General features: G+C 38.4%; 2 protein-coding genes across 4 annotated transcripts; one reads left to right on the forward strand and one right to left on the reverse strand.

Annotated features, from left to right (window-relative positions):
* Positions 1 to 260: 260 nt before the first annotated feature.
* Positions 261 to 18758, reverse strand: PRMT7 (protein arginine methyltransferase 7). Of its 2 annotated transcripts, none has more exons than XM_030512206.1 (18): positions 18592 to 18758; positions 17609 to 17782; positions 16727 to 16763; positions 15889 to 16038; positions 14885 to 14993; positions 14413 to 14525; positions 12967 to 13208; positions 12648 to 12825; positions 11712 to 11839; positions 10799 to 10940; positions 10222 to 10305; positions 8939 to 8986; positions 7719 to 7808; positions 6907 to 7068; positions 4798 to 4872; positions 3848 to 4008; positions 2673 to 2769; positions 261 to 2122 (listed from the first exon to the last, which is right to left on the reverse strand). In XM_030512206.1, the coding sequence occupies exons 2-18, from the start codon at positions 17701 to 17703 to the stop codon at positions 1964 to 1966; spliced, it is 2070 nt and encodes a 689-aa protein (XP_030368066.1). In that variant the 5' UTR covers positions 17704 to 17782; positions 18592 to 18758; the 3' UTR covers positions 261 to 1963. The 2 variants fall into 2 exon arrangements, with proteins under 2 accessions (XP_030368066.1, XP_030368065.1); XM_030512205.1 differs by having other exon boundaries at positions 18341 to 18605.
* SLC7A6OS (solute carrier family 7 member 6 opposite strand) lies at positions 18625 to 24767 on the forward strand. 2 transcript variants are annotated; one of them, XM_030512208.1, is made up of 5 exons: positions 18625 to 18870; positions 19960 to 20337; positions 22177 to 22374; positions 23222 to 23351; positions 23819 to 24767. In XM_030512208.1, exons 1-5 carry the CDS (start codon positions 18634 to 18636, stop codon positions 23935 to 23937), a joined length of 1062 nt encoding a protein of 353 aa, XP_030368068.1. In that variant the 5' UTR covers positions 18625 to 18633; the 3' UTR covers positions 23938 to 24767. The 2 variants fall into 2 exon arrangements, with proteins under 2 accessions (XP_030368068.1, XP_030368069.1); XM_030512209.1 differs by having other exon boundaries at positions 18632 to 18870; positions 22180 to 22374.
* The last annotated feature ends 1097 nt before the right edge of the window (positions 24768 to 25864 follow it).

Here is a 25864-nt window from a genome sequence, read left to right on the forward strand (position 1 = left end):
ATTGATGTCTGTTAGTTCTGTGTTATCTTTGGAACACTGTATGCTTCTGTTAGATCCAGAATCATTTGTGCAGTCATAGGCAAAGCACCTTCAGAAGCTATTCCTACTGCAGAACAAGAATAGCAGCTCATGCTTTCTGTGTCAGACCACAAGCAAACAGGCAGCACCTGTGGTTTTTTTGCTGTGTTACCTCCCCCCAGAAGAGAAGTTATACAGTGCAAGCCTTACAACAGTCACACCTGCACAGCTGTCTCTGTGCCTTTTTTTTTTTTTTAGTTTATAAAACAAATTTAAAAAGCCTCTACCATTTAAAAAGACTTGGCCATATTATCGTTCCCTTTACAATTGCACGGCTTACGTTCCCAAAATAAAATGAACAGATCTGCCACCATACTTTCTGTGGACTAGGCACAGGGTAGCAAAATTAGAAACAATTGTTTAATTAACAGTAGCCTACATATTCCAGCAAAGTTTGTAAGAAACAAGAGTACAGTTTTGAAAAGTGAAATCCACACATCTCCATAGGAGCTGCAGGGTTCCTGTTCTAGTGAAAACCATTAGTCATGTATTTCATTGCTTCCTTACATCCATTAAGTGTGAAGACCTTCATCAGGAAAATAGTTCCAAGAAATTTAGGAGTATTTCAGATGGCTTCCAGGTCTATAAATGTGATCACACGCTTAGGAAGACAAAGAGGAAAAATTCCTACTCACCAGCACTATGTTTCATGGTGACCAGGAAAGCAAAGCAGAGTAAGCTCCCACTCCCTTATGGCTTCTTTATGGCATCCCTCTCACTTTGCTGAAGTTGCTGCTCAGAGGAAACAGGAGTAGCTTTGGTAAGCACAGCTATGCCTCTGGCTGGCTGACATAACTTAGGACAGGCAATATAATGATTTTCTATTTCTCTTAATAGGTCACACATACAAAACAGACCCACCAATTGATTGTTCATCTAAAGCAGAATTAATCGCACACACATTGTCACACATCACAACTTCTCCCAACATGATTTGGAATACAACTATGTAAACCTCAGCTGCAGACATGTGCTGCTGCCAAACAACAGTACAACTCAGCTAAACTGGCAGGTATCATTTAGACCTCTGGAGGAATGAGTGAAAGTCGACATTTTTGACCGGATAACGCATACTATGTACCTCCTAAAGATTGGTAAGCTTTTTTACACTATGACTTTTTCTTTTGTTTCTGGTCAGACTACCATCAATTTGTCACTTCCAATTAACCTGAATATGTACATTTTTTAATTTCTAGTTACACCTTTCCTGACTTTAGTCACTGTCTGGCAAATGTCTCTTCAGAAATGCAGCATCTCAGACTCCAACAGAACATCAGTGTATCATACTTTAATTCACTGACCATTTCAGTTTAATACTAGCCATAACTGACACAAGTTATGGCGAGCAGCTAAACTGTTTCCTTCTCCCTACTAAGTGCACTAATACAGATATGTAGCTTGACCTGGCATTTCTTTTTGTGCACTCTGAAGATTATTTCCCATTTTACAGTGACAAGAGCAAAGCCTAGAAATAGATGTGTTTAACTCACTTTAATGTTAGTGTAAGGTTCAGTGTTTTCATCCACTGATATACCATGCAGCAACGAGGAAGTCAACTCTTTTGTAGCTCCATAACATTATTCAAAATCCCAAAATACCAGTTTCACACTGAAGCATATGATAACAAGTATATGTATATATATATGTATGTAAACCTTGACAGGAATTCCTGTCAGGAATACTTGTCCTTACGAAAAAGTTCCTTTCTACTTCCCCAACTATCTATCTTGCAAACAAACCCAAAAAGGTTTAAAGTGTATTTCAGAACAATCAGTTTGCTCTCTGAGCACAACAAATAAAATCCCTCTGCCATACAACAAAAACACAAGTTTATTACAATTTGGGAACATGAATAAAAGGAAAGTAATTCAAATTTTAAGCTATTTTACAATAGCTTAAAATCCATGGCAATCTCTCCTGTCTTTGTGTCGAAATTTATAGCATACGTGACAGCACTAGGAAGGTCTGACAGAGTTTCTGATTCAGTAACAGAACTGAAGAAATAGACAGCTTGCTTGCAGTGGGGATTCCACTCACAGTTTCCCTACAGGAGAGAGATACAAGTGAAAACAGTCAAAACCTGTGATATTATTACTAGATAGTAATATGCAATAAGCATTCTTGTTCCCAGTCCACTATATAATGATCAGATAGTGATCACTTCCATTGCCATCCATTCCATTACAGGAACACATAACTTAAAATAACGTATGCACAGTGAAGTTGTAGAGGAAAAAATGGATCTGGTCAAAGAATATTTAGATAGAATACTAAAAATACTCTTTCCTCTCAAAATTTCTGCTTTTGTTAAACTGAGAAACAAATATGAATAAATTCTACTTTGAGCTAGCATCTTAAGTTCTGAATGTGGTTCCAAACTATGGGAGCACATGGATTCAATCCAGACTCTCCCATTCCAAGGTACATCTGCTCCCCCTAAATATATGATCAGGTAGTCCCGCTAGTTCTGTCTACATAGTATTCAAACAGCATAACAGAGAGTACTACATAAACCAAGGACGGCCATCAGAGACCCATTTTTCAGTACTGTAATCCTACAGACTTTGGCATAATGAATTAGATTGAAGAATTACCTTTTCATTTGAAATTTGCACCAGTCCTGTACTAATGGAGATATCAGCAGCAAGATGATATTCCATCCACAGAACTGCTCCATGGCTCTTTCCTTTCCTGGGGAAAGGTGGAGGATCAAAACCTATTAATTCATACTGACAGCTTAAATGCTGCACCCATTCCTCACATAGTTTAGGTGAGAGCTGTAAAAGCATGACTAATTTATTCCCTTAAAAAAAAGTTCAACAGCTGAATGATTTGGTAAATGGGCAGCAACTTTTAAAATGTTTGCAGATATGAAATCTAAAAAAGACAAGAGGAGAATACTAAATCTGCTCAAAATCGCATTCATTTAACAGGCATTTGATCATGTGGCATAAATTATGTGGCATATTTGGAGAATACTTCCTTTAGAGACTGCAGCATCTATGGTTTCTGAATTCTGAGGAAGTATTTACCACACACACCATCTCACTTCACGTGTCTGCTCCACAAGGAGCAGAGGTCATGCTAGTGCGTTGCCTATAACCATCGGTGCAGAGGCACAGAGATCTGTAGATGGTTCTAGATTTCGTGAAACCTTGAATTTTGCTTCACAAAGAGAAATGTATAATTACAGCAGTGTTTGAGTTACATAAGCTATAGATAGTTAAAAATACCTTTCCCCTGGTTTTTAATTCTTAACAACACTTCAAGTTTGAACAGAATATAGCAAAAAAAATCTCAAAAGATATGTGACAAATATGAAGATTGTCAGAATCATAGCTAAAAGAAAGAACAGTGTACACTTTAAAGCTATTAAACAGAATGATCTGAAAGCTAAAGGGGAGCTTTTTCAGCAAGAACTCAGCAACAGGGAACAAACGGAAAGATTAAATCATCCAGAAAATAGTTTATTTTCTCTAAACTATAAATTAATCTATTTAAGTTTTAAATTATGGCAACATCTAGAAAAGATGTTATTTTTGAAATACAACCATATTATCTAAGAAATTACCCTTATTGTTACAGCCTATTGTGAACAGCCGCAGGAAATTTGTGTCAGAGTAACTTCCAGAACTGTAGGTCACATTATTAAAAATATTGTCATACTGTCAAGTATGTTCCCATTAGTTAACTGTAATACACTAAGAGCTTGAATACAAGGTAAAAAAATAGACGATGACAAGAATATTATTGCAATGAGAAAACTTACCGTAAAAGATTTACAGAACCCTCTGTGCTGAGACAGTGTTGTGGTACGGTCTTTCTGAAGTCAAATGTCAAAATTTCTTGGGGGTCAGAGAGTGACTTGCAAGGATATTCCCACAGAGGATGAGGTTCTGCTTCCTTGGATTCCCTAAAATTCAGAGAATTCTGAAGAAAGAAAGTAATAAAACTATCTGAAACCAAAAACCAATCCAAAAGCAAACAGTCCTTGTTATCAAGTTAATTATGTGTCCTGAACCCAGAGCATTTAAGCAATAAAGCTGCTAGAGGACGGGAATGCACTTCTTAGTCGCAAGGGAAAACGTACTACATGCATGAACTAATTGCTATGACTATGGTCTTCAGTTGTGAAACAGAAACAGACGCTTTCAAAATAAAAAGCATTTAACTTTTCTTCTCCACTGGGAAGAATTCTACTCCAGCACTGCCTGTACTCCTCCACAATGCTTACAGTCATCTAAATGGCTAACTCAAACATGGATATCTACAATACAGCTCTAGAAATTAATGCAAATAAATCTCACTTTCCATATATATTAATCTACAGTCAAAAAGCCTTATTCTCTTTCAAAAGTACCTGCAAGAGCAAGTAAGGGCAGCACAATCCATCTATGAACAACTCCCAGGTAATTTGATTTCAAGCTCAGAATAAAATTTTGAGAACAGTATTTTTCTTTTTGAATGAAGTATTTTCAAAACAGTGCAAAGTACTGATGAGCTTGACAAATGAGAACAAATATTCTACCTCAAAACCCATGCCCACAGAAGTTACTGTTTTGCAAGAACTAAATAGCCACCATATTTATGAGAAACTAAACCAATGGTGTTCTGCCCAACATACAAGATTTTCAACAGTCACTAAATACTTTTTGAAGTAAGTTGAGTTTTATTCTGTTTTGTTGAGACTTGCGCTGAAACTGTTGTCAGTTTTCTTACGTTAATCATATCATCCATAATCTGGACATCAAAACCTTCACAGGTGCCACATGGGCTCCGGATTCTCCACAAGTCCTAAAAAAAAAATCAGGATTTTGTTTTGCTTTATTAAAGGAAATAGGAGATCTTAAGATAATTTTAGCTGCGGATAATACATTTGATAACAAGCCAGATAAAGACTCTTACTATCTATCTTACACATTCCTAAACCATTAGGACTACTGCAAAAATCAGAAGCTAGTATAATTCTGGGAAAATACTTTGCAAGTCACATAATTTTTTAGCCACTGTTTTCAACCCTTTTAAAGAATCTGCCACATTTCCTACCATCTCTATGTACAATTTGCTTTAAAGTAGGTACGGATTTGCTAAGATTAAACCTTTACAGCCACCTCTCCCCTTTTCTACTACCCAGCACAGCTAAGTGCTCCCAGTTGCGTGAAACATCCTACCGCCCATCGGACTACCATACTTTCCTTTAGCACTCCAAAAATTAGTAAAGTCATTTTAGGCACTTCATGCCATGCCTCTCATTGACTTTACCAATCCACTGGACCAACAAGGATTCAGTTCAACAACTGCCTTTTCTTAGATCGCAAGAACATTCACTAGTTGTAGACATACACATTTTATTCCCTGTTCATTGTTGCACTTAGCAACCACAAATGTTCCTGCGTTACAAGACAGCAGCAGGACTACTATAAATTTACGTAAATACTGTTCTAATTTATGCCCAAATACAGCATGAACTAGAGTGACTATAAAGAATCTCTGACTGGTATACCTGATAGAACTATCAAATCAGATAGGTAGCATCCCGCTCCCTAAATGCAACTGTGGACTAAGTAAGTTTATAACTGAAGCAATTTCGTCAAATTCTTTCTCCTGAATCTAGCTTTTGCCAATTGCTTAACTGTAATGACATACCCCTATTCTGACAAGACAGAACAGCCTGAAGAACCAATTCTGCAGAATACCTTACAACACCATGTCTGTCCCTTCTGCCTAACAAAAAACTATTAAATGCAGAGGTTATTTAAAAAACCCCACAGATTTTAGGCTTCAAGTCCAGATTCACCACTGAACAAAGAGGAAAATGTAAAATTAAACCAACAGCTTTTGGAATAGCTTAATGGAACATAACACAAGTTAAATGTTCTACCAAAATAGCTATGTGGAATCACCTCTGAACACAAACCCTGTACATAAAAGTGTAAAATAGGAGACATGACTGTTACTCTACATTCTGCTGCTAGATGCTGAGTAATTTTCAGTCATCACACTGAATGCTTTCAGTTCTCATCCAGAGCATGAAGAGAATGCTGCTTACTTCCTTAGAAAATGCTTTGAGTTCTAGGGAAGTAAAACTTCTAGATATTATTTCAATCTTATTACTGTTGATTAAACATCTGCTTCCTATTACCAGGTTCAGATTTACGTTATTTACTCAGTATATATTTAAACTCTCTATATCTTTGCAAAAAACTGAAAGGTGTGTAAAAATATGCAGTGTAGTTGATTAGTCTCAGAGGGAAAAAGAACATACATATTTTCACATGCACAAATCAAAGGCCGAAGTAAAATAACAAGGTTAAAGAGCATTCAAATAAGGAAACTGGTGGGGAGAGAAGGCTCAGACACAAAACTACACAGCTGGTGAGCCAGACGGAAGAAAAGAGAGAGAAAAGACTTAGCAATTTTAACAGATAAACTGAAGGTTATGTTTATGTGAAAACTCATTAGATTATAGGATTTTTTTTTTGCAGATATGTATATTTTAGTTACACAATTTCAGACTAAAGAGTTCCCTCACTTCAAATACTGGAAAAAAGTTTGCATATTAATTATGAAAGTACTTATTTTAAAACATTCACCCCTTTCCTTTAAAATGGTAATAATACTTGGGATAATTTTCAGACAAGAGATGGCTGAAATAGCAAAACTCATCTTCAAGATGTCAAATATTCTTTTCTCAGGTGACAAGTGCAAAACATATGGAAGTGAACAGCATTAAGGTGAGATAAATTTGTTGTTAAAAAACCCTGGAAGCGTACTCAATTTTAAGTGGATTTGTATAAATATCAAGCAGATAGTTCTAAACAAGCTCACCTGAAACTCCACAATCATCATGTGCAAAGAAGCAGACTGAGGTAGAATAGTGACATCGCTGGTAAGGTGACTGGTCACAGCTGTTCTGGCATACCAGAAGTACAGGTTATGCCATGGCAACAAACTTGTAGTAAAAAACGGCTCTCCCACAAGAACAGAAATCTTGGCAAAGAAAGAAGGACATTAAAAGCATTATAATAAAGAACAACAGCTTAATAACACAGGCTGTTTATATCTTCCACAGCCAATAATGCAATATAGCCACTGAAGTAATCTAAGTAAAAACTTCTGCTGCTCCATAAGGATTTAATTACTGCATACTGCATATACTGCACAATGGACATCTTTCTGTGGGTTTAGTTAGAAATTCTAAGATGAATTTTCCTGAAACAAAGTTTGAGAGAAAATATCGCAGGTTTAGGTTAGCAGGCTTTGTAATGACAGCCAAAGAATTTTGAAATTTTTAATTTAAGGATGTCAGTACTTCCAAATAGACTGCAATCTTCCGAGTGGCTTGAGAAAGGAGAGCTACAGCCTAGTAGCACATATGCAGTTAAACCAGTTTAACTGCCTTAACAACTGGTGTAGATTATGCAGTAAGGGAAAGTAATACCCTTTCAAAACCAAGGAAGAGCCCTCGCATAGTTTTTTAGTCTCATTTAGCTTTAGTGTGACATGGTCTGAACCATTACTCATTATATTTTATACGAACTGGGATATAATGGGATTCATTGTGGTTACATTAGGAAAGCAAGATTCATTTTCACCTCCTCCTCCCCACTGAAATTCAGTATTGGACAACTGTAACATACCTTTTTATCTTCCAAATGAGAAGATGCCAGCAACTCAGGACGTGCTTCTATTATTTTAATTTTATCTTCAAGATGATTTGCTTTAAAAAACTGAAGAAGTAGCATACTGTCTTTATCAAAAGCTACAGTTGAGACTCAAACCCATACCAAAATACTTTATTAAAAAAAGATAAAATTCTTAAAAATACTGCCTACCATAACTCATTAGGATGATACAAGTCTGTTCTTGAAGTGTGCATGCACTTAGAGCCAACATGTCACACCTAGTGAATTAAAGCACATGCCCTACATACTCCTTCAGTTAAGTACATAAAAAGGCAAGTAACACAAAAGTTGCCTCACCTTCATTCGTTCGTACTTTGAAGCACATGGGAAGGACAGTCAAGAGATACAAAAATCACTTCACCTATGAATACATTGCATGTTTGGCTTCTGTTTGAGAGCAGTTTTGCATCCTAATTGGCCTATTGTTCATGTTTTGTACCCCTAAGCCACAGGCTGGGATAGACCTCTTTGAAACATACAGTGCCAACTAAAAGAGACACAGCCAAATGGCTGCTTCAGGAAACTGCTTGCAGTCACTTCTTAGGCATTGGCTGCTTCTCCTGAGCAGCCTCCACCCCACTGGCAGGGTCTTGTGTGGTCTACCCTAAGAAAGCAGCTGAAAGATTGCCTGTGGTTAAGACCCACTGCCTAGTGTCTCCTAATATCCAAACAGCATACTTGTCTCAGCTGCAGGACTGTACTGCTAGATGCCACCTGTCCGGTAAAACAGGTGTTCTCACACTCCATTCTCAGAAATCCTGGGCTTTTATCACCAATGCAATGAGGGCAGCAGAGCAGCAGCTCAAGCAAACAAACCAAGAGGCATCTGCAAGGAGAGATCAAGCACTGACAACCATAATTGCCTCTGCTCAGCTTAACTTCCCCAGAGGCCTATTCAGCTTGTGGCTAAAGCTGTGAGACTGGATTTATCTCCAACAAGATGTATTCCTCCAAGTATCTGCAAAAAGCTCTGTACAAATACCAGGAAAAAATAAGAACTACTCCTGTCCAACATATCCCACCTCCCACAGTGTTGTCAAACTGTATGATCAAATACATTCATTAAACTGATTTAACCTCCAAGCAATTGATGCAAGGACAATCAAAGGCATCAACTCTGGCCTTAGAAATGCCATGAGTTCATTTACTGCTTTAACAGAAAACTGAAGACTCACTTTCTCCATGACAGAATAGGACACAGCAGAGTTCTCTAATGTAAATACCTAAAGAAAATACACAACAGTCAAACTAGCTTTATAATTTTTAATTAAAAGAATACGTAAATAAACAATGAAGGAACAATTTTGATGCCCTAGTGAACACAGTTCATAAGAACCATGCATCTAATCCACGGTCATGGACCTTTTTAACACCAAAACCATCCCCAATAACTACAGGCTAAATAATGCTGGTTTCACAGCCATACATGAAAAACCCCAACAGAATGCAGATATTCATTTTCCATTTTTAAGATGCACGTAGTATATTAACACTTGCTCTAGGCATATATTTACTCCTGAACAAACACAAGCATATTGCCATTGTGCCGAGCCACCCTCCAGTAGTGCTTACTCCTTGTAAGCACTGTTTAACATGATCTGACTGTATCAGCAAGGAAGAGCTCAGATGTGCAATGCAGCACACGAGCCTTTTGAAGCAAGAAGAAAATTAGGTTTTATTCAAAACTGGTGAATAGTTAGGCAATAGGCTGCTACAGGGCTAGGAGAGTATTATGTAACTCTGTCTGCCCTATTTGTTTCCTCTCTCCTCAGTAGTTGTCTGTGACTAGCCACTACTAATGGCAAAAATAAAGGAGCCATGGATTACTGGTTTAACTCATCATGTTTATTCATTTCTACAAATTGCCTGGCATCTTCCCCAGGATATTACATTACACATTCCCAGACATTCTGTGCAACTGTAATATATTTTACTTTCAAGAGCCCCATGAGAGAGCACATCAAGTAAGGCATATACCTAAGCAAGACTGCCAGGCAGCTCTCAGCGCTCATCTGTACACAGACTCAGTATTCTTACTGCTTCCTATCTTGCTGTTACAGACCTTCCACTTCAGATTAGATAATAAACATAATTATAGAATTGTAAACATAAAAGAAGAAAAAAACCTGCCAAACATCTAGGTCAGTAGAAAGATTATTTCCAAAAGCACCGAGATACAAGATGGCAAGCAAACAGGATCAGTGGGCAGTGAGGAACACCACTTGCATTCAAGGCTACACAATGGTAAACATCAGAACTGGTAATTATCTCCTCCCTGGACTTCAGCTTGATCAGATATGAATTTAACCTCCACTTGAACACAACAGATGCCTCTTTCTCCCTTGTCACTGAAAAAGCACTAGAAATAATTAAATAATGGGCCAGAAATACTGACCTATGAGAGAACTAAAAATACGAAGTGAAAACGCAAAGATCAAAAAAACAGTAAGTACTGTACCTGCTTTGCTCCAAGATAGTGAGCCAGTACAGGCAGCAGACTGCCATCACTAATACAAAGGCAAACACTATCTGCTTTCAGAACCTACAGAAAATAAACAGTCATTGTTATTCCTACTCCAGATGAAAAAGTTTTCAAATTCTGGACATTTTGGTGGTGCTTCTTCTCACTTTATGCACTTCATATCAAATAAGGACTGGGAGAATCAGTGATTAATATAACCAGTTCAAGCAGAAAAGAATACTGCAAGAAATGTTCATGTAATCCACTTTTTTTTAGGTCAGAAAAAGTTTGCACAAAAATGTTCTGGGTGTCTTTATTCAACTACCAATACTCCTTCTAACAAATACACAGAGCTGTTACAGATTTCTGTGCAAAAATGGCTGCTTACAATTAAAAAAAAGTAGTATCATTTTTATGACAAAATATAACTTGCATCTGCTGATGTAAATAAAATATACTTTGTGAGTAAAGTCCCTTAGCAAGGGAGAAACAAATTCCATAAATAATTACAGCAAATAAACAACATATGCAGCTATCAGAGAAGCCAAAACACCTAAAGGCAACATGCACTCACCTTCATCAGAGACTTGATATATTGGCGTGTTCGGCTCTTATCATTTAATTGCCCAAAGCGTGGTCTATTCCAAAGAAGATGAGCCTGGCATCTACAAACAGGACTCTCAACACGAACATCTGATTTGTTCTCCTCTTCTCCTCTGGAAAAATAATTCAATGAAGTATTAATTACGGCATCAGTAACATGTTTTTGCAAACAGATACATTTATGCATTTTGTCTAGTATGCACATTAATGCATATGGACTTCACTGTTACTTGTTCAAATTTACTAGTTCTCCAGGAACACTTTTGTAGCTTTGCTTTTCCAAATGAAGAGAAAGGGCCAATTTACACCTTTTTTAAAAGATGAAACCAAGAACCACCCAAACTTTCCCATCAATTCTAATGGTTAGGTATTTTAGATTTTGATTTGGAGTCCTACATAAAAAAGGCACATAAAATTCAGACATTAACTTTTAAAGCTGTCACTGATTTTTAAAAATGTTAGCTGCTATTGTCACCACAACCAACATGATTAAGCTCTTTTTTGAGCAAAATGCATTAATCTCAAAAAGGCAGCGCTGACTAGGAAAACAGAAAATGGAGACAGACAGAATGGCAATTATTTTGCTCATTTAACCATACGCCATCTCAGCTGATCTGTATTTTAGGGTATCCAGGAACAAACCATGAGTGTTGTTTCTGTGTCACAGAATGCTACCAGGTATAAAGCAGGAGCCTGCAGTCCAAACCTCAACTGTGATTTCATATATAACATGTTTTCTTCAGCTGTGCACTGCCCATAAATTAGCTTTTAGTAATTTTCTCATCTTTAGGTTCTTTTCTTGCTCTTCTACAAAATAGCTGCTCTAAGAGCTGCAAATACTTGATATTGGAGTACTACCCTTTTTAACATACGTCTATTGTTACCTGGCTTTCTGCAGCTTATACCACAAAGAGTACTCATCACGACTGGCAGTCAGGCACAACTTCTCACCCTGGAGAACTGGATCCTCATTTGGAAGAAAATATACACACTGCATCCAGTGATCTCGCCACTGAAAAGGATGGATAAACAAAACCTTAGAACTTTTTCATTTAGAAGTGAGACCACTGGCTTGCTGAACTAGCTAAGCCTGTATTTTAATCAAACAAAAAACAAAACCAAAATACACTTGGCATTTATTAATGCTGTTTTCTGCACTGCAAATATTCCAAGGTGACTGGTCATTCCAGAGTTGACTGAATGCCCCAAAGCTTGATAGTTTCAAATTTTATTCTCAAAGACAGTAAGTGCAAGCGATCATTTTGTAGCTTGCTTTTGACTAAGTTCATCCTACTAGTAAATACATTCATACAAAAACACAGGAATCTGATTTAATAGTGACCTCCTCTTCCTCTAATTATCGAGTATCAACCCAGCATTTTCCCACACCAGCTTTTTTTATGGGTGTATATTACCATGAACTTAAGACTTACTTGGAAATGTACTAGAACTACATGGAAACAAGCCATAGATTAATGTTTTGACCAGAGATAGAGACTAGATAAAGAAAAGTATGTGGAAATATTTAATTTCTTGAAAGTCAAAGAAATAAGAGAAAAATACCTGGAGGACAAACTACAGTTTTTAAATGTAAGCTTTAATGTAAAGCTTAAGTTTTACATTAAAGGAAACCTAAAATGGGTATATAATATAGTTAACATTTCTATGATTTGCTTATTTAACATATTTCAATACATAAAACATTAGCGAAGTTCCTATACAGTTTAAGAGACAGATGCATAAAACACCCAGTATGGCCTTTACTCAAAATAATTACTGACAGTAATCTGATGACAGTATCCGAAGGCTTGGTATTTTACCTGGAAAGAGGAAGTGGGTTTTACCCAGTATGGAGCCATTGTGCAATTTATCATCCCAGACGGGTCCATGTCAATATCCCACCAGGAAAGTACGATCTGTGCCTTGCCAGATTTTACAGGCTCCAGCTGCACTCTATAGCAGGTAGAAGCACTCCTTACTGGCTTACTGAAATCCACACTGTGAAGAAGCAGGAAAATTGTAAAAAGAAATACTAGTTCAGCATTCTTCAGAAGTTCTCATTAAGCTGAATACAGAACTTATATGCCTTTTGGCATTAACGGGAAAATTCTATTTTGAACAAAACAATGCCTACCTTACCTGAACATTGTTACCACATCACTAAGGACAGTGAAGTCACTTGAAGGCATCTGGTTCAGTTGGATATCACAAACAGAAGGAACACCTGGACAGTTCTCCATTTCTGAAGGGGAGACAATAATTTTTTCACCATCCTCTGCTTCGACATGAACAGGAAACAGTTTGTTCCAGGCCCACATTCTTTTGGATTCCACTAATTGGACATACACTGTGGCCCTGTGAGGCACTGCCTCGCATCCTTCCTGAGTGGTTAAAACAAAGGGTAAAAGCATTCAACAAGTCTGACTTATTAACATGCATGAGACTTAAATCAATTGAAATGTGAACCAATTTAAAGAAAAGCTGGCCTGGGAGCTTTGAAATCTTACACACAAATGATTTCAGAGACTTCTGTAACATCAGAGCATTTTCTTTTTGTCTCTGTGACTGTGAAGTACAATACACGTATCTATCCTGTTCAGTATGACTCAACAAGGCCAGGTTACTTTACTAACCATGCAACATCATCATTTTTCTAGCCTCAGTTAAACTTGCATGTCCATTCTCATTCTGAAACAAGAAATTTATCTTGAGCTTCTCGAGGCAGAAAAGCACTAAGCTATCAACATGAAAACAGAATTTGTGATCATGGCGAGGAAATAACAAAAACAATGGCTCAAATATTTATGCAAAGACAACTTTGTATCCATGTTTAAAGAGTAGAAAACATGTAAGTTGTTCTAAAACTAAGAGCTAAGAGCGGACTCCAAGAACAATGCTTTTACAAAAAGACTAATTACTATTTAGAAGCATATATGCAGACCAGCAAAAAGTTATGGAATGTTCTTGTCTTCACAAGTAAACTGGTGAAATGAAACCTAGAAACCTAAATAAAGTTTTGCCATCCCCATTTTAATTAAAGGAAAAAATTAGAAAGGGTGAAAGAGGAAACACTAAAATTATACCAATAGATTATATGTCAAAAAAAAAAAAAAAAAGGCTATTAATTTGATTACAGTGTTTAAAGTATTTCCATAGGCAAAAAACACATGGATTAGCAAGACCTCCTTAGAAAAAAAAAACAAACCAAACATGAGCCAATGCCAGGGAGGTGAAAGCCATCAAATGTAGCAGGGGAATTTCATTTTTAAAACATCTTGGAACAAACTACTAAGGAAAGCTCCAAATCAGAACTGGATGCCTTTCAGAAAGACATTTGTTAACCAGAAAGTTAATGGTTTTAATACAAAGCAACTAAGTGTAATTTCAGAGCCTGTGATTTACAATATGAGCTCCAACAGCTAGGAATGAATGCAGTAAATTATTTACTGAATAAATAACTAACACAGCTGATGGTGTATTCACAAAGGAAGCCTAAATCAAGCACAATCTCTACCCTACTCCAAAAAAGACCGAAGAGGTTTTCTAGGGATAAATGGGACATACTATCAATGACTATTTTCTTACCTGCACAAGATACTTGTGTGCATGCTCATATGTTGGTAAAGCCCCTTCTCCTATCAGCTCTGTATCAAACAGTTCTGTTACCAGGATGTTTGCACGATGTTGCATATCTCCATCTAAAAGACAAAATTTAATATTTTAACATTAAGACTTATATAAAAGTCTTTCAAAGAGATGCTATCCTGAAAACACAAGTAATTAAAAAAATGTATTCCTGTAAGAGGACCTCCAATCTGTTCTCCTTTAGAAGTTTACTATGAAATACAAATGACTAATGATATACAATACTCCCTTTCGAAGTAAATTGTCAACGTTACTTTTTAGAGAGTTAAGAATTTGATTGTTTTTAATTAAATTTTAATTTAATTAAACATATTAAAATTTAACACATTAAAAACACATAGAAAATAAGACATACTCCTTCAAGGTTTTGAAATACTTGCCAGTTTTTTTAACCCTAACCTATTTTTCTCACCTGGACCAACTGTGACTTCAGTGGAGTGCTTGTTGATTACCTTGATCTTATCACGAAAACCATTTTTCTCCACTATCTTCACAGCAGCATTAGCCATGGGCTTGAAAACCTGTAAATAGCAAGAGCATAACAAACTGGTAAGCTGTGATTAGCTTTCAGAAATGAAAGGACACAAACAGAAAATGCAGTAACACAAAAACTTCACATCTTCTATATCCTTCCCTGTTTGAAGTTCATTACCATGGAACAAGACTGCAACAATCCTAATTAAAAGAAAACCAAAACCAAACCAAACCAAAACCAGTAGATTTCTGCCTGGATAAAAATCACACAGCACTCTTTCAACTATGACCTACAGACAAGTGAACCTTTTGTTCCTTCAAAACCTCTTTGTTTCTTCAAATGTGTTAAAAAAAAGCTGAAATGGCCAAAATGTTCCCGTTATTATCCTTAATATAAGTAATCACTACTAATGACCATCAGGATGTTTCTTAACTGCCAATAAAAAAAGGAGATGCTCTATCTAATCATGAAGATATGGAAAGTCAGTTGACGGGACAGTCTTTTTATTATGATGTGGGCCATGGTATGATTAAGTGGTCTGAGAACCCATCTCCAAGACTTGAAATTTATAAAGATCAGCAATATGGTTAAAGAATAGATTTTTTAAAAGCTTGGTTAAAGTTTTCCGTATTACACTTGAGTTTTGATAAGAAGGAGAGAAGACAGAATACTATAAAACTTCACTTGGTAATTTTAATCTGTACATTTACAGAAACTGTCCCAAAAATTAAAAGTGTGTTGTACCTTTTCAATTATATTCTTGTAAGACCTAAGTTGTTTTGACACATAGAAGTATCAAACTTGCACTTCAGAAGCCACAATACAAAACAGCAAGTGCATCTACTCCACTGATCATGCAGACAGAACAACTGCACTGAAGGTCTACAAAGAGGCTATGAACACACCTGCAGAAGTATGTGCAAGCCACAAAAAATGCTCACCTCAACTGCGTAGCAGAAATCTGCACCTGCTGAAGCTGCCATCATAGACAGGAGTCCTGTGCCAGTCCCTATGTCCAGAACAATTGCTTTCTCACCTCTTTCTTTTACTCTGCTCACTGCAGCACGAATACCTTGGTAATATTTCTCATTCTGTGGCGAAGAAAATAAATAAATAAATAAATAAATAACCAACGTTTTATTCATTTATACTTTTCACTCAACTATTTACAGCATATGCTAAGTCCCAAATGCAATATATTTTCTGGAGCAAATAATAATAAGATTCATGTGAGATACTGTTTTTCTGATTACTCTTTCCCTGCAGCACCACTCAAATAGTGACTGTGCCAGCACAGGAGCCAAAGTATCTCGGGTTTAGATTGCTCTCTAAATCTCTACAGAGCAGAAAGAACATTTAAACCATTCACTCCAGACTTTATCAAGCCCATAGAGATGGTATCTGAATTTTCTTCTCAATCCTAAGCAGTAAGTAAAGGCTAAAAATACCACGAAAGAATAAAAATACTTTAACTAAGAAGCCTAGATTCACATTTACAGCCTTTGAAATTTCATCTAATGAGTGCTCGTCAAAAATGTGAAACAAATAACAGCAAAAATAGCTACTGAATGTAAATATTATGTTCTGCAGTAAACAACAGAGCACTAGAGTCGGACATAAGACATATGTTGACCTAAAAGCAGGTCTGGTATCTTAAAGGGTACAAATTTGATTATCTCATCTTCCAGAGAAACCTGTGTAATCATGAAGTGACATCTCTTCAAGAGAAAGGAAGTGGGTATTTCTAACCATTCAAAAGTGTTTTGCTTCTATACTTACTCTGTCTTTATCATGAAGCATATCTGCATAGCGTGACCTACAGTAAAAATAATTCCAGTCAAAATACTAGATACTGCAAAGCACAACAAAACTGATAGATCTTATATAGCTGCCTTAGTATCTCTTACTAAGGCAACTGGTCCTACATGGCCCATAAATGCGCAGATAACTGACACGTTCCTTGAGGATCTGAACTGTTTCTCAAATCTAAGGAATAATGTCATTTCAGTGATCTGTCACCACCATATAAATGAACTAATTATCTGCTGACATATATCCTCTCTTTAGCAGTGGACCCAATACATGGTCCCAGTTGACCTATGGACAAATGGCTGTGAAGTTAACAGCTGGGACAAATGAAGGTTCATACAAAGCAATACCTAGCAAAGAAAGACAGCCTACTAATGGTCTACCATTTGTTACCAAGATGTAAATTTATTTGGTTCCCATTTCTTCATGGGTCACTCTACTTAAAAATATCCCAAAATCTAATCTTTCCAACGTCTCTAACTGTTATATTAAGCTCTTACAAAGTTACTACAGGAACAGACAACTGGCAATTATTTGTTGCACTGGTGATTTAAAAGAAATTTAGCCAATGGATTTTTCCACAACTCAGTCAAAGTCAGTATTAAGATCACCTCAGAAAATGTTTAAAATTATTTAGAAGGAAGCTACTTGATTACTTTACAAAATTCTACATCTACAAATCTGTTCCTGAACAACACAGGGCACTGTAACATTTAGACTACCCAACAGTCTGTTCATCTTATGCCATTGTTACTTGTATAGAGATAAACCCAAAAACTGTTACAGAACCAAGTTGGGTTTGCTCTTTTTTGTAGCTTTAGTGAAACAACAGGATATTTTCTTCCAGCATACCGTGCAATTTCCTGATGGTAGTCATAGTTCTCATCCTCTTCTAACCACTCCATTGCACCAGTGGTTGGATTAGCTCTTCCACAAAAGGTCTTCATGATCAATCTCAATTCGTATTATTTATGTATTACGTGCAGTTTTCCCACTTTGGCTTCAGTAGAATACCCAAAATACTCTCTGTGGGGAAGAAAAAAAAAAGAAAAAAACCAACAAACCACCAAAAAACTTGCAGTGAAAACAACAGACACCACTTTACTCTGGATACATAGATATACACATTCCGTTCTTGGCCAGCAGCACTTGGGACTGCCTTACACTTCTATACAGATGTTTTAAGCTCACATCTGTCACCTAGCCCTGTGCAGGAATTCAGCCCAGAAAAGAAAAAAAAAGTTATGGGTAAATTCTCCAGAAAAACGCCTCCCCCTGAGGCAAAGCACACGGGGCTGGGGGAGGCCAAGCACCCAAGCTCTAGAATCATCATCGACCAGGTTGGAAAAGACCTTTCAGACCAAGTCCAACTTCTACCCCAGCACTGCAAAGGCCACGACTAAACCATGTCACTGAGGGCCTCGTCTACACGGTTTTGAACAGTTCCAGGGACGGTGATTCCACCACTGCCCTGGGCAGCCTGTTCCAATGCCTGAGCACCCTTTTGGTTAAGAAATGTTTCCTAATATCCATCTAAACCTCCCCTTGTGCAGCCTTTCTCCCTCTTGTCCTACCACTTGTTACCTGGGAGAAGAGACCAGCGACCTCCTGGCTCCTTCCTCCCGTCACGTAGTTGTAGAGAGCGGTAAGGTCCCCCCTGCGCCTCCTCTGCTCCAGACTAAACAAGGCGGTCCACAACCCCATCTGAGAAGGGACCTACAAACTCCGGGCAGGGGCAGCGGCAGCGCCGACGGGACCGCGCTCTCATCCGCCCTCAGGCCCGAAGCCGGCGCGGCGGCACCCCCACATCCTTCCCAGCCGCCGCCATCACCTACCCCTCAGACCGCCTCCCCACGACGAACCGTCACCTGCCCGGCATGCACCGCGCGGCGGGGAGGGCCGCGGAGAGCAGGGAGCTGCGGGCCCATGTCCGCCCCTTCGCGCCGGGCGCCATGGAGGGGGCCGCAGTGCTGCGCGTCAAGCGGAAACGCGGCGGGACGGAGCCGGCCGAGGCGCTGCTCCTCGCCTGCAAGCGGCTGCGCACGGAGGATGGCGGCAGCGCCCAGGCGGTAGAGAGGAACCTCTTCAAGCTGGTGGCGACCGTGTCCTCCAAGGTACCGCGGCCCTGCCGCCGGGGCAGATGTAGGCCAAGGCCGCACCTCAGGCGGCCGGGGGCGGCTTGGTCCAGCAGGGGCTTTTCGTTGTGCTCCTAAAGGGACCTTTGAGCGCAGTAAGCTCAGGATCCATTGTGGATGCGAAGTTCTGGCTAGTAGCCTGGGTAGCCGCGTCTCAGTTCCCTCCTGTCCTGATAAACCGGCGGCCTTCTGTTCCCTGCCGCCAGGCCGGCCGTACCTGCCTGCGAAACGGGCTGTTGGCTGGTTAAAGAACGTAGCGCAGAGTGACCACCATGAAAAGCTATGCTCAACGCTGTCTCTTCCATACTTATGAATTGCTCTTCACGTACAGACCACAGAGTATGGAGTAAATTAAGCCTAAATTTCTGCTCTTTGGGGTGCTGAAGCTCAACCCTGCAAGGCTGACAACTTCCACCCGCTGTACGGCCTTTTATCTTGAATAAAACTGGTCTTCCGTGGGAACAGGTCTTGACAGGAGACTGCCTTAAATTTAGGACCATCACAAACTGGACATCACCAGTCTTCGAGAGGCATGTGGTTTTGTTTGGAGGGCTATCCCGTACCACAAGATAGATTGCTTAAAAATCAAATTGTAACAGTTTTACAATTTATAGATACCTTATACTTTTCCCTTCATATCAAGAGAATATTGCATCACAGAGTTGTTTGGGTTGGATGGCACCTTAAAGCTCATCCAGTTCCAAACCCCTGCCATGGGTAGGGACGCCTTCCACTAGACCAGGTTGCTTCAAGCCCTGTCCAACCTGGCCTTGAACACTGCCAGGGATGGGGCAGCCACAGCTTCTCTGGGCAACCTGTGCCAGTGTCTCATGATGCTCATAGTGAAGAATTTCAATAATTACGATAGTTTTTGTTGCTTAAAGCAGTAGAAGAGGTTACTTGAATGTTGTTAGGAACACTCGCACTGCAGTGCTCAAATAGGAAGCACTAGTAATAGTTATTAATCACCTTAAAACTTAAACAACCTAAAACATATTAAACAACTTAAAATACTTACTGTGTTGATGGTATCATTATATTTCTCCTCCGTTTTGCTCCTCTACTCAGAATGAACCAGTTCATAAATACGTTCAGGAAGTGATCACTCGAGACAAAGCAGCTCTAAGCCTGCGACCCTCTTTAGGAAGCACTCAGCGAATCATTAAGGAACTCCGTTCTTCCAAGCAAGAGACAAGGAAGGAAAACCGTTACCGTGTAATAACCAGCAATCGACCTAATTGTAGTCAAAACGTTGCACCTATCGTAACTGGTGAGGCATCGATTGATGGCGACAGGTCAGCCTCTGAAGCAAGGGAAGATGCTTCACAAAAGGAGAGCAGTGCTCTTGATGAGAGTTTGGACTGCTGTGGGCAATTCCAGTTGTTTGATATTGTACAAGAAGAGGAGGTGGTGGGAGACTCCAGCATAACTGCTGCAAACTCTCAGGTCAGCAAACGAACTTAGGGTACTTGAAGTGCTTTGATATCACTGTTGATTGGTATGTGTGGGCAGAGTGACTGCTGTGGAAGGGTTTTTACATTTTAAGTATTCCGCTCTTTACTAGGAGCTTGAACTAGGTGTTTGCAACTTGGAATATTGTGCAGGGAGGAACTGTCACGAGGATCCTTAAGTGCACTAATGTTGAGACAGAGAGCCATCCGAAGCTGGCTGCTACATGAAGGGCTTGTACTACCCTGTTTTTTCTGTACCCTATTCTGATGTGTAAACTCTCAGGTTCATGTGCTGGGTGGATTTCTGAGGTTTTTTATTAACTTCTTCTCTACCTAGAGAACAAAAAAAAATCTAATCCAGTGTCATCTATGCAGATGATTAGGAATGTCACTTGTAGGCAAGATTCACTCCAGGAAAAGATATTTTTGAGCTTCCTCTTCTCATAATTTCAATATAAGGTTTTATCGTATAGTTTTATTTTAGAATTCTAGGATGTTTGACATTTACTTAAGCCACTACATCCTGTTTTCATTGGTATTAGGAGTTAAGTATGTTTTCAGTTGGCAGAATATCTGCTTAATATCTAGCATAGCTTTAAGTATGAAGAAGCTCTGTGTTCTGTGTAGGGTTGCCCTGTATACAGTCTTGAGATTTTGTATGTAAAAGGTCGGAGGGCTATGTATGCTTTCTCTAGTACCTTCAGTATATGTAAGTACACAGGGATGCTTTACTTAAGCAGCCCGCGAGAGCTCTGAGGAAAACTTAAATGCTTGATGTTAAAAAAGGTAACCTGGGTGAGGAAGAACCTACCCAGCTGTCACCATTCACCATTTCTTACAGGTTATTTCAGGGCTTTGCCGTCAATCTTTAATGTGAACTCTCACTTTCTATTAAGCAGGTAGTTCAAACATATATTTGAGATATTACTTAACTGTTATCAATCACTCTGCTGATTAGAAAAACAGAAATGAAATGAGGTAGCATCAGAATTTTCCATGTACTCTTAGACCTAGCCGTAGGTGTTGAAAGCAAGAAGTAAGCTTTCTTTTCATTTTGTATTTAGGAGTGAATGAAAGGCTGGTCTGTAGCTGTTCCTCAGAATTACTTAAGTAGTTCAGGAGACAAGACTGTGGCTTGAACAAAATATTCTGAAAAGCTTTAGCAGAGAAAAAGCAGCAAAAACCTGACTGTAGACCTTCAAGTGCAGGTCACTAAAGCAAATACATTGCAAATAATTTATTGGGAAGGACAAAGCATGAAGAAATGTCTTCTGTTGTTAATGTTGAAGTGAGGAAATAAAGGAAATAAAAAACTTATCTGAAGGGCTGGTTCGCTTTTTCCTGTTAATATGTCACGTTTTCGTTGTCTCCCCACACTTTGTACACTGTAATCTGTTTGCATATTATCCATGCTGCTGAATGCAGATCTTTCCTGCAGTGTTGCAAGTGTAATGGTGTACAAAGCACAAGCTGGTTTAAGACTTGCCTTTTCAACCAACATGTCATTAGAAACAGATGAACAATTCTATGGGATTAGTCGTATCCCCTTCAGTAGTTTCTAAAGACTTGTTCTAGAAGTTTTCTGATACTATCTGAAATAAGGCACGGCTGCACAGAACTACAGTAATTGGAAATTTTTTTGGTGTTTCTATTTTAGCTTGCTAATGTTCTAAATATAAGCATTACAATGTGGACGTGTTTTGGTCTAAGATTTCAGACTGTCATCCTTAGCTAGCTGTTTGTTGGCTGCTGTCTACAATGAAAACTGTTGGTTGTAACTAAGACTTTGCGTGGCTTCAGTGGAAACAGCCATTTTTTATTTTTTTCTTGGCAGAAGACTGACCCAGATGTGATCCTCTGCAATGCAGTAGAGATGATCCGTGAGCGTTTAAATGTTTCTGAAGATAGTAAGAAAGAACACTGTGAGAAAGAAGATGAGTATGTTTATGACATCTACTATATGGAATCATCAGCCCCTGGTTGGATCCAAAATATTCTTTCTGTACAGCCCTACAGAGAAGAATATGAACTGGTAAAGTCGTGGGAAAACAGTTTTCTTAAATAGAAAGCTCACAAATAAACATGCTTGACGTCCTATCATTAAAAGTTGCCATGCCAAGAAAGATCCTTTGAGATACTGCATGTATGCTCAGGGACTTCTGTATTGGGCTTTTTCTAACTGCCCAGTCCTGTGTTCCTGCAGGTTACCGTTGATTCAAGCAAATTGTGTTATGACAATGAAAACTAAAGGGATATTGCTCATGTACTCAGAAGAACATGTCTGGCTTCAAATTGCCAAATAAATTTAGGCACACAAATGAAAACTTCAGTAATACATGTCTCATTTGTGATTAGGAGGCAGCAATTAAAATGTAGTTGTAAATATGGTTATGTGAAAAAAAGAGCAAAGGAACATACACTTTTTCCAGTATTTGAGGACTTGACTTTAATCTTAATATGAGATACTTTCTTGTAATGTAATTGTCTCTCAGTGGCTGTGGAGTTAGGAAGTTTAAGGTAAGCTTTAGTCTTTCATTGTATAGATACTGTGATGAATGGATTAGCAGGTCAGGAACCTGAAGCTACTTTCTTTTCCTTGATGTATTACACTACTGCTGAAGTGTGTAGGATTAATTTAGACATTAACCTTAGTAAATGCATGACTTAACTGATTTTTCACCTAAAGCAGATTGCAGTGTTATGACAACACAAATGTCTCTGCAGTGCCCTTTGTGCAACTGCAGAATTACTTATGCATGCAGTAGACAAGTATCTCTTGGCTCTTATTATCTGTACAGGGTGGTATAGGTAAATGAAAAACAGTGTAATGCTAAGTGTCTGTATTTATAGTGAAAGTTATCTTTTGTGTTGACATGCAGGTAAACGATGATCACATTCCAGGGGAAATAGATGAAGATGAAGATGATGAGAACGACGAAAACAACTGGCGTAATGATTATCCTGATGAAGATGAATTCTTACCTGAGGAAGATGGTGATGGAGAAAAAGGTATGCCTGTCACAAACACAGTTTGCTTTCATACTGTGCACGTATAAATCTCATCCTTTTTATGTGCCATCTCTAAAAAAGCAAATAAGTAAGCACTGCTGGGGTAGTGTTCTGCTCTTGTAATGGGTTAAATCTGCTTAGAGAAGGATTATCTGTCTTGGAACTACAAGGGCTCTGAGTGTTTTTGCAAAGTCAAAATTGAGAACTCCACTGCAGGCTGCTGCAATTGCAAAGGATTGCTTGTTTTGAGAAGAAATCTATGACTTGGTTCTCTATGCTTGTGAAACAGTGCCTCTGCTTTCTTAACTCCCCTTCAGGTGCATGCCACACACAGTTCAAACCTCACCTAATACAGAAGTTGTTCAGACTTGGTTAATTACTCAAGAAGCTTAAAATAGTCTGATTAACCTAATTGCTTAACTAAAAAAAAAGGAATTATCTGAAAGTTGATGCTTTTTTTTTTTAAGACTCTGAAGACAGCTTCAGTGATGAGGACCAATGTTACAGAAGAACATGGAACAAATACCGACAAGAGATTCTACAGGAATTTGGATATGAAGATATCCAGGATTTGGACTCTGACTAACAGCCCTTTTTATGAAGATTAAATGCACACTGAAGATGAAATTCTACTGTTGCAGTAGAACTGAAAATCCAGACAGCCTCTGATAACTATTTGAAAGAATGCTGAACTAAACTTAGAATAAAAAAAACCCAAACCCAACCCCAAAAATAAACAAAACAAAATAAACCCTGGAACCCCATTTTTCCATAGAAGTTGTGCTCACTGGGACAGTAGGAAACAAGTCTTCACATGTATGAGCTGTCTGACCTTCACGAACTGTTGGTGACTAGCATGGTTGACTGTCACACTTACTGACTAGGCTTGAGATTAGATACCAGACTGGGAGTCCAGTAAATGCTAAAACCTTTTACTGTCTGAGCAGCCAGCTTCAGTTGGTAGATATTAAACAGATGTGTGAATATGGCCACTTGACAATACAAAGTTTTGTTCCAAGCAAAAGATAATGTATACTTCAAAATATTTTTCTGCCCATTCTGTGATGCTGTGGTTCTGAAGGAACATTTTTGTTTGTTTGTTTTAAAGCTGCATGCCCAAGTATCCACATTATATATGGAGGTACCACTGGGAGCAGCCCTTCTGGTCATGACTAATCTACCAGGTTTCACAACAAGATCAGCGTGTCTGCCATGGTGGCAAGTGGAAGTCCTGGAAAAGGGCGCTCTGTCCTAGTACTTTCTACTGTATTTGTTCCTAAATTACCTTCCTTACAAGTGCTTGAGCATATGAAATGCCTTGACCTGTCCGTTTCATTGTTGATCTCCAGCAATTTTGCTATTGGAGTAGAACAATATATATGCATTTAAATTGTAAATAAAGAATTTTTGACTAAATTTTCTTTACGAGTTGATAAAGCTGAAGCCATGTCAGTATTTTAATTTACATTCATACATCTTTAAATTAATCTTACCTGTTTGGACACATTAAGTATTTCAGCACTCTCCTACCCGAGTCTGTAAAAAACAGCTAATAGGATGTTAGATCAACACTGTTCATGACCTGGAGGTTGCAGCAAGGACTTTAGGTAAATTAGGTCTGGCTGGTGATGTCAAGCTAGTGGAGGCAAAATATTTTTTCCTTGATTTTACAGAAAGCTTAATACTGCTGTTAACCTATGCCACAGCCCTAAGCCTGTTAAAGCTATGCTTGCTTACTGGACAGATGTCTCAAGATACTGAATTTATTCTAATCATATGCAAGATTAAAAGCTATAATAACTAAATGCTAATTTACATCAAATACTGAAAGACCCCACATGTTTACATGCCAACTGGGCACAAAGTTCCTTGCTAGAATTTTCACTTCTCTTAAATCCCTATGCTGCTTCATGAAGACTGCCCAAGACCCCGTTTTATGTTAGTCCTCACCATCTACTACCATTTGCCATTATCTCTAGCTTTTTGTTTAAGATAAACTTGATCACGGAGTCTGTGCAAGAATCCAAATACCCTCACTCAAGTGGCTGATACAAATGTGGTACAGTATTAGAACCATGCATTGCTTCAACCATAATCTTGCTATTATAAGATTTAGGTCAACTTAAATGCAGAAAAAACTGCATATCTGGACAAATTCTTGTAAACTGAGGTAAACAATCTGAACTAAGGTAAAAATTCTAGGCATAGTGTTGAAGTGTACCTCACTCTGCTAGCCAAACAGGCTGGCTTCATCTTCTCTTTTGCTGCACCAAAATTAAGTATCAAAGTGTCCTGGTATTAGACTTACAGCTTTGGAATTACAAATACTACTAATCAGCATCAGTCTGCATTGCAATAATACTTCTTATTTCTGGTTTTACTACTATTTTCTCTCCCTGCTACTTATTTTTCAAGATACTGCTTTCAAGCTGCCACAGAACTTTACTTCTTCTATAGAAGAAAAGAAAGAAAGTGGTTTGTTCTGTGAGTTTTTGGATGGCCATTTTATAGTG

Source organism: Strigops habroptila, chromosome Z, assembly GCF_004027225.2.
Source record: "Strigops habroptila isolate Jane chromosome Z, bStrHab1.2.pri, whole genome shotgun sequence".
Classification (NCBI taxonomy): domain Eukaryota; kingdom Metazoa; phylum Chordata; class Aves; order Psittaciformes; family Psittacidae; genus Strigops; species Strigops habroptila.